This window comes from Mus pahari, chromosome 22, assembly GCF_900095145.1.
Source record: "Mus pahari chromosome 22, PAHARI_EIJ_v1.1, whole genome shotgun sequence".
NCBI lineage: Eukaryota > Metazoa > Chordata > Mammalia > Rodentia > Muridae > Mus > Mus pahari.
In genome coordinates, this window is record NC_034611.1 from 23,560,037 (window position 1) to 23,572,160 (window position 12,124).

Sequence of the window (12,124 nt, forward strand, 5' to 3'; positions counted from 1 at the left end):
AGGGGAGGGGAGGGGGAGGAGGAGGAGAAGGAGAAGGAAAAGGAGAAGGAGAAGGAGAAACAGCAGCTCTGTTTCTCTAAGTAGATGACTCTACCCTCATCCCTCAATGAAAAGATATGAGTTATTTAAATGTTGTAATCTCCATTTTTGGAGACAAGTGAGACATCTTTTCAGTCTCCTGAGTCATGTCATTATAACCTAGTGAGAAAACCCATATTCTGAATTGTTTAACTAATGGTAGATAAACATGGTGCTCCAAGTACCATGTCCCATGGAACAGTATCCTTTCACAGATTTCCATTTTATAGGCATTGAGCACCGGCCTGTCTTTAATTCCTATAAAATCACATATATACATAAAATGTCAGAAACCAGATCTTAAATTTAGCTAAGCAGAGAAAAACAGCTATACCACCAAGCTTAATTGGGCACTCAAATTTTAAACCTGAGTTTTAACAAAATGATCATTGTCTCCAGAGTAATGTTTTATGAATTTCCTCTATGCTTTCATCTCAAAAAGGCTATCTCATGAAATTTTAGAATTGGAATAGTAATAGAAGCAATAGCATGTAATTCAGCACACTCCTCTTCTCCCGCCCCCACACTAGAAACAGAGGAACATGAGCTCAGCGTCATAAAAGCAGAGACGGGGAAAGCATCCAGTCCAGCTTTGGAGTTCACTAGCCCATGTTAGCTAAGCTTACATCACTCACATAAAACCAGATCCCACCAGGGCTTTGCATTAGGAAAGCATTGGCTCATGTCCCATGTCTGTTACAGTTCACAGAATGTTGTTTTAAATGTGTATCTCCTAATAAATTCAGCGATGGAAGGGAGCCCTGACAACTGGAAAAAAATATATATTATTTTCAAATCAAGGTCAAGTTTTCAAAAGGCATTTAAAGAGATTGAAGGCCAGGATATATCTTTCTTTACTATTTGAGAGGCAAAAATAGATAGAGTGCGTCTTAGTCAGAATTTGTATTCCTGCACAAAACATCATGACCAAGAAGCAAGTTGGGGAGGAAAGGGATTATTTTGCTTACACTTCCACATTGCTGTTCATCACCAAAGGACTGGAACTCATGTAGGTCAGGAACTTGGAGGAAGGGGCTAATGGAGGGGTGCTGCTTACTGGCTTGCTTCACCTGTCATGCTCAGCTTGCTTTCTTACAGAACCCAGGACTACCAGCCCAGGGATGGCTCTTCCTACTATGGGCTAGACCATCCTCCTTGATCACTAATTGAGAAAATGCCTTACAGCTGGATCTCATGGAGGCATTTCCTCAAAGGAGACTCCTTACTCTTCGATAACTCCAACTAGTGTCAAGTTGATACACAAAATCAGGCAGTACAGACAGACAGATGGGCAGACGGATGGATGGATGGGCAGATGGATGATAGATACCAAATACCACATGGATCCCAAAAATTACGATTGCAGAAACAGAGAGGCAGAATAGTTAAAGGACAAGGTGCATGGATGGAGTGTTTCCCAGCCCAGAGCAAACCATCATATCATGGACATAGTTAGAGGCATTCTTGCCTGCAACTTTATATCTTTGTATGTTCCTTGTTTATCTTTCTTTCGTACTGAGGGTATTTTTAAAATCATTTCTGAAAAAGCTTTTAAGCTTCATATAGTAATTTGGGTATGAGGTAAACACTGCAATTTCACTCTCTGAATGAGTCTCTTTCCCACTACTCAGTTGTGTTTCCTAGATACTTAGACATGATTGATCAGGGACATGGTGATATTTGTAATGTCATCGCTATTCTCGAAGCATTCCAGGTCACAGTTCCTTATGAAACTATAAACTAAAATTAAATGGTCTTCCTAGAAGTGCATGTGTATGCATGAATAGCTGTTAATAACTGTTCCCACGTGGACATTACTCTAAGGAATGTGTGTAAGCTCATGTTGAAATAATAAGGATCCTATAAAAAATAAAATAAAATGGTGGGTGTTGAAGATTGATCAGCAGGTAAAGAGCTTGTAGCATGAGAAAGAGAAGCAGAGGTATGATCTCCGGTGCCCACCTACCTGCCATCCCAGGACGAAAAAGGTGGAGACCAGGGCTCTTCAGAGCATGCTGCCTGGCTAATCTAGCCAAATGTTGTGTGAGCTCCTGGTTCAAATGAAACAACTTGACTCAATACATAAGGTTGGAATAACAGAGAAAGACATCGGACTTCAACCTCTGACCTCCACACCCATCCATGCACAGGTACACAAATGCACACATGTGTGCACACATATACAAATGCACTAATTAATAAGACACATTTCTTTACTTTGTATAAGCACAAAAGTATAAAATGGCTAAAGACATTGGAATCATTCATGAAACATTTAGGCTTCGCAAATCAGACAAGCACCAGGTGGAGATTAAAGTATATCATCTACACCAACTACCAATCAAGCCAGAATCTGGGTCCAGGACAACTCAGCAAGATTTTTCTCAGACTAGAACATATCAAAAGCAGCCAGCATTAGCCGTGCATAGAGAAGTCACTTTTTAAAACAGAAAATGACATCAAGATAACTAGTTGCCAGTAGTCTGAGAAGGGCTTCAGGAACAGAGTTCAGTGACATAGTGCTCTATTTTAAGAGACAGTCTTCATTTAGAAACCCAGTGATCTGCTAGAGAGTGGAAAGTGACTTACAAAAACAGATAACACTAAAGTTACAGATCCTGAGAACCGGGGCTCTTTTGGAGGCATAGTTGACTGCTTTCATTTTATTACATAGCTGAATTTGATCTGAGGAATGCAAATGTATCTTCGGAGAAACTCATTGTTCGGGCATCAATCAAGGAGTCTAGGATGTGGTGTGTGCTGCTGAGGTTGTACATATCACACAGTGCCTTGGATACACATCAGTGAAGGCCCTGATCAACGCAAATTGGGCTCAGTTAAGTTTCTATTGTGGTCTGTGTTACTGAGGATTGAACCTAGGGCCTTGGATTTACTAGGCAAGCATTCTGTCACCAAGCTACAGCCCAGCACATAATCATATGCTTCTGAAAGTCTCCAAACACATAGGATGTGTAAGTGACAGACAGATCAAACCAATCCTTAAAAGCAAGCCTAAAGAAAGAATACTTGTGATAGGCATGAAAACTTGGGGTCAACCAGCCAGTACCCCAAAACAAAAAGAACATTTACTATGTAGCATATGCCAGTGCACTAATAAAGGTTTTATAGATAGTATCTCAATTATTCACTGTTTCTATTTTTGCTGACCACCAACTGTATACCAAGAACCTTCCAAAGAAAATTTTAATACAAGAGTTACTAATACCAGCGATGGATAGAGGGGGAAAGATTCATACTACATTTAATACAGAATGGTGACCAAGGATGTAACACCAATAACGATTTAGGGGGGAAAGTTATGTTTGGGAAGAGAGGATTCAAACTTCACTCCTCACAGGATTTGTGTTTCTGAAAAAAATAGATTATTTTCCTGTCCTTTGTTTTTTTTATACTGTAAAAGAAGAAATTCTCTTGACACCCCCAAATTTGATTTATAACTCGAAAGAACTCTTGAAGAAAAGCAAGGAGCATGGATGAAATGGAAAAGGCACTGTAATGATATTAGTCATGCCACCAGGAATGGTCCACACATCATCTGTCTCACAACACTGCTATAGCCTACAGCTCTTGCTCTCTCCTCTCTCTCTCTCTCTCTCTCTCTCTCTCTCTCTCTCTGTGTGTGTGTGTGTGTGTGTGTGTGTCTGTGTGTGTGTGTGTGTGTCATTCTGTCTGTCTGTGTCTCTCTGTGTGTGTGTATGTATTATGTATGTGCATATGTGTATCTGTCTTTCTTTCTGTATCTATCTTTGTCTTCTGTCTTTGTCTCTATCTCTCTCTACCCCACATAAATATTAAAATACATGCCTTCAAACCTTTTAAAAAAAACCAAATGCTGACCATTCTTAACCCTGACACAGACTGTTTGTGGAAGCTTTAGATGTGAATGAACATTAAATCAAAAATTTGACATTGAAAGCAAGCAGCAACTGTGGAAAATGTATTATTGGCTATGACTCCATTGTCTTATGCACATTTCTTGAGGGTGTACTCTTAGCAAAGCACTCTCTCACGTGTTGTCACATTGTGACCTGGAGCCATATAAATGTTTAAGATAAATCATCCATATCCAAATTGTATCCAGTTAATGTAAATGGGAAATTCTTTAAAGATAAAACTCTTAAGTTCATAAATAAATAACATGGCAAAGATATGGCCATCCCAAAAATTCTCCAGAATAATTTAGTGTTCAATTCACATACTAAAATCTCTGGCCTATTTTTAAATTAAGTAAAAATAATAATAAATAACTATGCATTTTATCAGTGGCATGGAATTACCACATACCTTTGCAATGTACATAACTGAAGGGAATAAGGTTAACTCTACTGGCCAACATGCCAATCTCAGCTTCCCAAAACCCACTATTCCCTGTGTCTCTCTGTGTTACTGAAACCCTGTTTCCACATACAAAGGAACTATATTGTTCAAACAGCGCTCCTTCCACAAGGACTCAAGGACCCAGTGACATTCTCAGAGTCTGACCTCCTAGTCTGTAACATACCAGTGACACCCCCTACTTATCACTGCTAAGACAAAGAACAGATATTTTTTCAGAGGCTCTGTACTAAGATGGATGGAGCCTGGGCTTTTGGCAAAGTCTTCAGTGCCAGGTCTAGATCCCCATTGCTCTGTAATTCAGGTCTGTGGTTCTCCAAGTATGATCGCCACACTTGCCGCATCAGCAACACCTGAGAACTTAATAGAAACACACATTCTTGGGCTCCGCAGTCCTCTGACTCAGAAACTCTGGGAGTGAAGCCCAGCATTCTGGGTTTTAACAAGCTACCCAAAGGATTCTACTGTGTACTCAAGATGGAGGGCAATGTCTACTAGTTAATTACTTCTCTGATGTCTCAATACATTTAGCCCTAAGTAGGTTTGAGCTTCGGTCTGCTTCTCCGGGGGACTGTGCAACATCAAACAGATTTTACTACATGAAACATTGCTTCAAAAACTTGTAAATTACTGAACAACTATAAAGAACTGATGCAAAGAAATAACTGCCTGTGCTATTTCTAGATCTAAAATGTCATGATATTGCAGGTGAGTAGAAAGATTGCCAATAAGAGTCTGACAAGAGTGTTACTGAAAAGTGCAAAGCTTGCTGCTGGTTCTACAACAAAGATGAGGTTTTGCTCTAAATTTCAGACCTCATGATGCTTCCTGGTGATAGTCATTACAATTTTTTGTCAGCCAGGCATGGTAGCCCATGCCTTTAATCCTACCCCTCAGCAGCCAGAGGCAGGTGGATCTCTGTGAGTTCAAGACCAGCCTGGTCTACAGCTCCATCTCCAGAATTGCCAGAGCTGTTACACAAAGAAATCCTGTTTCAAAAGATGTTTTTGTCACTTCAGTTAAGACAACTTCTTTTTCAAATAACTGAAGTTGGGGTAAAGAAGAACTAGTGAAGGAAGCTTTTCTTTACCCAAAGATGCACAGATCTTTTAAAATTATTTCAAAGGGACTAAAAATCTAAGGAATTCACCTTTCTCCCTGTTGAAAGGATTTAACCACTATTGCTTTAGGGAGTGAGTTTTCTATTTTTATTTTAAATATGGAAAAAGATATTGTTAGTACTTGACTGTCACAAACCCCACGGATAGCTTATCCAAAGTTCTTAGTAGCAAGTCATGGCACTATTTTTTTCCTTCCCCATTCTCAAAATTGTAAGTGCATCTGATCACTTTTCCCCTTCGTATTTTGGGGACAGAATGAATTACTACCTACCTGGCCCCTTCTCTTTACAAGCTAATGTCTACTTTTTCAATGTTCCTATTTTTCTTAATGTCTGTTTTTCTTGCTTTTTATGAGCTCTCCAAGACTTGACATTCAAATTCCACACAAGCAATATCCAGCACTGTTCATTTGTCTCACTAGGATATTATGATGGTAGGAAATCCATTTTAAATTTTATTTTGAGAAGACCAGCAATACTGCTCGGTGAGTAACACACTTGGTTGCCAAGCCAGATAATCCAAGTTAGATCCCAGAAATCCACATAGCTGAGAGAATCAACTCCCAAAAGTTGTCCTGTGGTCTTCATCATACATGTGCGATGGTTCACACACAAACACTAAATAAAATAACCAATTAGTTGGTTTGCTCAATTCAAAAAAAGATTTTAATTACGTGTACATGTGCAAGGATGTACACGTGTGACTGAGGGATTGGTGACATCAGAGCTGCTTAACATGAGTGCGGGGAACCCATCTGATGGTCAGAATTCCTCCAGTATTCAAGAGCAACACTTGAGAGGGAGTGGCCAGAGGAGACATTCAATAAATGATAGCTGAACTGGACTCTCTTCACACATTACAGTTAAATCTGTTGCAGAGCCAAACTAAGTTTTACACTTTAGCAAAGTGTAGTGGGTTGAAGAGTTCCATCCAAGCAAAAACAACATGTAGCAGAATTATGAAGATATAATTAGCTAGGATGAAGTCATTGTGAATAAGGGGAGACAAAAGTCCAAGGACTTGTATCTTTCTAAGAGGAAAAAAAAAAACAGATTTAAACTACTAAACCAGCCATTACCATAACTGCCACTGTTCCACATACTGCCCCTCACTGTGGATCATGGGTTACATTTTAGAAATCTCACTTTGTCAAAGAAAGTTTAAAATAAAAGATGCCAATTTCTGATAACCTATTTCCTCAAAGGCCTGCTCATTCCAATCTATCCCGATAAATGAAAGTATAAAAAAGTAATCATGATTTTTAAAAGGTCCAGTTATTAAAAACCAAATATCTGAAATATATTGCTTGAAGGAGAGTATTCAATATATAATGTTAAGTGAAAAAGATTCTTTTATGAAGTATAATTTCAATTTTATTCTAAAGTGAATATGTAAAAATTAAATACTGAGAGAAGAATAACATATTGTCTCTGAAAAATAAACTTAAAGGCACCTCATACTTTGTAGTTTACAATCTTATACACACTTTCAAAATATTTCTATTATATTATAAAATTATGTTTCATTATATATAACATATATTACATATTATAATATGATTGCATCACTTTCTCCTTCCCTGTCCCTCCTCCACACCCACCCATATAACCCTGTTGCTCTCTTTCAAATTCATGGCATCTGTTTTCATTATATATATATGGATATACCTTTTATACAATGCATGTTTCCTTCTTTTATTACTTTACTCTTGGTTTTAGTTTTACAAGATCCCAGGCTGGCCAAAGTCCCATCTCAAAGGTTTGATTATCCTAGCTCCATGAGCCTGGCAGGCCTGTGCTTCCACACCAGGTTTAGGAAGTGCTGGTGATCCAACAGGTCTTTATGCACGCTAAACAAGAACTTCACCAGCTGTACTAGAGCCTCAGGCCCAATTTCTTATAACTGGAAAAATGTTAAGCAAGTTATGGTGACACACACTTGGAATCAGGTTTCCAGTTAACATACATTATTTGTATAATAACTCCTGATTTAAAACATCAGCTTTGCAGGTAGCAGGGACTGGAAAGATGGCTCAGCAGTCAAAAGCACTTGTTCTTCCAGAGGACCCAGAATCAATTCCCAGCACCCACGTGGCTGCTCACAGATGTTCATAACTGTAATTCTAGAGGAATCCAATGCTCTCCTCTGACCTCTGCAAACACCAGATATGCACAAGGGTCCAGAAAGAGTCACACGGTCAAAACACTCATATACATAAAATAAATAAACCTTGACAAATCAGCCTCAAATATTTAAAAGCTACCTTAATAAAAATTATATATTATTGCAAAATAACATTTTCTAAGTTTCACACCAAATTTTAGACCATAAAACTCAAATAAAAATCATTTTTAAGAGAACAGCAATGGCAGAGCAATGATGGTACATGCCTTTAACCCCAGCCCTCAGGAGGCAGAAGCAGGTGGAGCTCTGTGAGTTCTAGGACAGCCAGGGCTATTGCACAGAGAAACCCTGTCTCGAAAGCCTGGCAGTAAAATAGACTATTAAATCTATTCTTCAGAATGTAACCTCAGTGCTGGAGATCAGAGTGGGCTTCACAAGACCACAGCTTCCCCTTCGCTCCTTTAGTTTTCATGGCTTTCAACGCTCTGTAGTAAGAATGGGTTGTAAAACACATCCTTCAGAAAGTCGACGTTTCCTATTGCCACCCATAGATAGTGAACAGTCACTACAAGTGCTGTGACTGTGCGTTACCAAACAGTTCACAGATAATTCATTCATTAGCTAAGTAATTTCCATTCTTTTGGACAATCTCTGTAAAATGTTTTATAATCATTTACAAATTTAATGTGCTCGTGAGTTTGGTGGTTTCGAGTGGCACCTTGACTTGTCTGAAATCATAGTTTAGTAAATGAGAACTTAGAAATTTAAACTAATAGATATATGACTCCAAATAAAGTTTGTGTCCTTCATTGTTAAAGTCTGTGGTCTTCATTGTTAAAGTCTGTGGTCTTCATTATTAAAGTCTGTGGTCTTCATTGCTAAAGTCTGTGTCCTTCATTGTTAAAGTCTGTGTCTTCATTGTTAAAGCCTGTGACTTCATTGCTAAAGTCTGTGTCCTACTTGCTAAAGTCTGTGTCCTTCATTGTTAAAGTCTGTGTCCTTCATTGTTAAAGTCTGTGGTCTTCATTGATGTTCACATCCATTACTATGAAACTGAACTCTATACCACTTACATACTTATATAGAAGACCTATATATACAACAGAGCCAACAGCTCATCTCTGCATTTGCCATGTGTTTTGTCAGTTTGGCCCATCTCTCAACTGTGGAAAATGGATTTCACACCAATAATTTGCAAAATGTCATTACTGTTTCAGAAAGGAAAATCATTTTTAAAATTCAGAGGTAAAAAAATTGGGAAACAAATCTCAGATGATTTTGTATACTAGCTTATGACATAAGGTTTACAGAATTTTCTGAACATGAACCTGGCATAGATAATGTCAGAGGCATACTAAAATTATTGGAAGCAGGGGTATTTAAACATAACTGTTGATATAGAACTACTTTTTAGAGAAAACTGAATTATTGCCAATACCAAGATGAGTGCTAAGTAGAGTTAGATAACATTATTTAGGGGTTTTATTTAATAAATAATATTAAGATGAAATTCAAGATATGTTGGATAGTAAAGTTCGAACATCAACATAGACTTGAAAAGGATCATTCCTTTCATGGTCTATGCTCCCATGGTATCATGGTACAGGTGACATTGGAAGGATGTTCTGGAAATTAAGGTTTTGTCACACTGTGACAGATTTAAATCAAACCCACAGTATGAATAAAATCATGGACGCTTTACCTAGTCTTCTCTGAAAACATCTATTCTTTCCTATAATTTGAACTATAAAATTGTTAACAGTATAGAAAATCCTTTAAAATATTAAATGTGTGATGGTTAATATTTATTGCCAGTTTGCTAGGCTTTTAAAATCCCCTAGAAGGCAAGCTTTGAGGCACGTCCATTGGGATTACTTAGACTGGCTAGCCCATGGACATTTTTGTGGGGAATTATTTACATTTAGTTAAGAGAAGTGAGAACACCCATTCTGAATGTGGGCAGAACCATTCCATGTGCTGGATCCCACATCATAAGAGAGCCCTAGCATTCAATATGGACAAATACGACCAGTTGTTTCACCTGCCCTTAGCTTCCGCACCACAATAAACTCAGCCCTTGAACTGTGAGTCACAACCAGCCCTCCCTTAAGATGCTTCTTTCAGACAGTATGATCAAGAAGATAAAAGACTAAGATAAAAGACATCAAGAGAAGAAAGTAAAATAGGAAATTACTATCAAATTTTTTCTGTAATTCTACTTCCGAGGCTATATCTAGAGAAATTGGAAGTGAAAACTCAAACTTGTACAACAAAGTTTGCAGCAGCATAGCTCACAGTAAGCAAAACACTGAGACACCGCAAGTGTCGATCCACAGAACAATGGAGAAGCAAAAGGTGCACATGTGTGTTGTATGCGTGACTAGGATTCAGCCTAGGACAAAGAAGAAAAAGCCAACTCTTGATAGCAAGGATGAACTTGAGTGACATTGTGCTAAATAAAATAAGCCCATCACAAAAGGACAAATGCCAGCGAATGTCTTCCGTGGTGTGCACCAAGGAATCAAGTACATAAAGACAGAACATAGAACAGTAGTGTCAAAAAACAAAAACAAACAAACAAAAAAAAAACAAAAAAAAACGGGCTGGAGAGATGGCTCAGTGGTTAAGAGCACTGACTGCTCTTCCAAAGGTCCTGAGTTCAAATCCCAGCAACCACATGGTGGCTCACAACCATCTGTAATGAAATCTGGCGCCCTCTTCTGGAGTGTCTGAAGACAGCAACAGTGTACTTACATATAATAAATAAATATTTAAAAAAAAACAAAACAAAACAAAACAAAAAAAACAGGAGAAATACCTTATCTTAAAATTCTGGGATAGGTGCTAACAAGCAAACTGGAAATTTATCCAATGGAATGTGTCAAATGATACCGTTTCAGTTGGTAAGATAACAAAATAAGTTCTGGTGATAGGTGGTAGTGATGGACTATATCAAAGTACTTGGTGTCAAGAATGTCCTCTTAATCTTGTAAACTTTATATGACCCAGCACAGGGGAAGGCCAGGGCCAAGTAGTGGGAGTGGGTGGGTGGGTGGGTAGGGGAGCAGGGGCAGGGGTGGGGTATAGGGAACTTTCAGGATAGCATCTGAAATGTAAATAGAGAAAATAATAATAATAAAAAATGTTAAAAAAATAAATTTTAAATTACGTGCTCCAGAATCTGAGGAAAAAAAAAAAAATATATATATATATATATATATATATATATATATATATATATCCCAAACTAATACATTGTCCTTTTTTGTTCATAAGGCAAGTAGTAATAAATTAAAATTATAAATAAAAAAAAAGAATGTCCTCTTAAAAGATAAAGCTTTTTGAGTATGATGGCACATGCCTTTAATCTCAGAACTCAAGAGGCAGAAGCAGGTAGATCTCTGTGAGTTCAAGGCCAGGTTGGTCTATAAAGCAAGTCCAGGATAGCCAGGGATACTATAAAAAGAAACAAAACTTTGTCTGAAAATACCAAAAAAAAAAAAAAAAAAAAAACCTTTTATGATGTTTATTTTACCGTGATTGTAATATTGCATATATTTTCATAAAGCATATTTTGAACCCAATATTTCACATTTTCACCCTTTCTGGTATTAAAATTATATAATTTAATTATAAAATAAGATGAAAATGTCCAAAAACTACAATTTGAATCAATTAGTAAGAATAAAATTAATGGATCCACAGGTATTTAAGGAATACTTGCTAGATAAATGGACTGGTAATTATTTACTTGAATGTTATGTTCCAGCATGCTCACTTGGATATAAAAATGCAATATGAAGAACAGCTATTACTTTCCCCAAAGTTACAAGTTGCCAAAATGAACTGCCTCTGTTATTTAAAAATAAACAAAGTCAAAATTCACTTCCAAATGGGAAAGAAAGTGTGTCTTCAGAGCTAATGGATTGAAAACAATGAACAAAAGGGTCATGTCTGGATTCACTAGATGGGATAAAGTCTTGAGCCCAAGAAAGTTGTCTTTTCAAACAAGTCAGAGGTGACCAAAAGCAGTGTGTAATAACCAAAAAATTTAATCATAACTGATAGATTAAATATTTATGATAACAACCAGAGTTCATTTGATTCAAACCCATTCGGCAGGCACAGAACAGAAGGAAAAGGATGCAAACGAATGGGATTTGAGATGCTAGAACAAAGCAAGCCTTTGAGTCCCTGTACAAATCGAGGCTCCAATCACTACAGCTTTGGCTGGTTGCTTGTATTTTCTATTCCCAACAGTATCAGCAGAATGATTTTTAACTACGGTAACAACTGACAGTACTTACGCCTGGTGGAAATATCTGGATTACATTTCCAGCTACGTCCAGGACTCTTAGTTTTTCAAGATGACAAATTTCCTGTGTCAGAAGACGAGAGAGAGAGAGAGAGAGAGAGAGAGAGAGAGAGAGAGAGAGAGAGAGAGA

At 37.7% G+C, this 12,124-nt stretch overlaps 1 protein-coding gene across 1 annotated transcript in view; it reads right to left on the reverse strand.

Moving 5' to 3' along the window:
• The window catches only part of Lrrc69 (leucine rich repeat containing 69), a 104,516-nt gene that overhangs the window by 63,040 nt on the left and 29,352 nt on the right, over window positions 1-12,124 (reverse strand). The window contains exon 5 of the mRNA XM_029533433.1: window positions 11,987-12,058. Within this exon, the coding sequence (XP_029389293.1) occupies window positions 11,987-12,058 (72 nt within the window). The remainder of the gene's footprint in view (window positions 1-11,986; window positions 12,059-12,124) is intronic.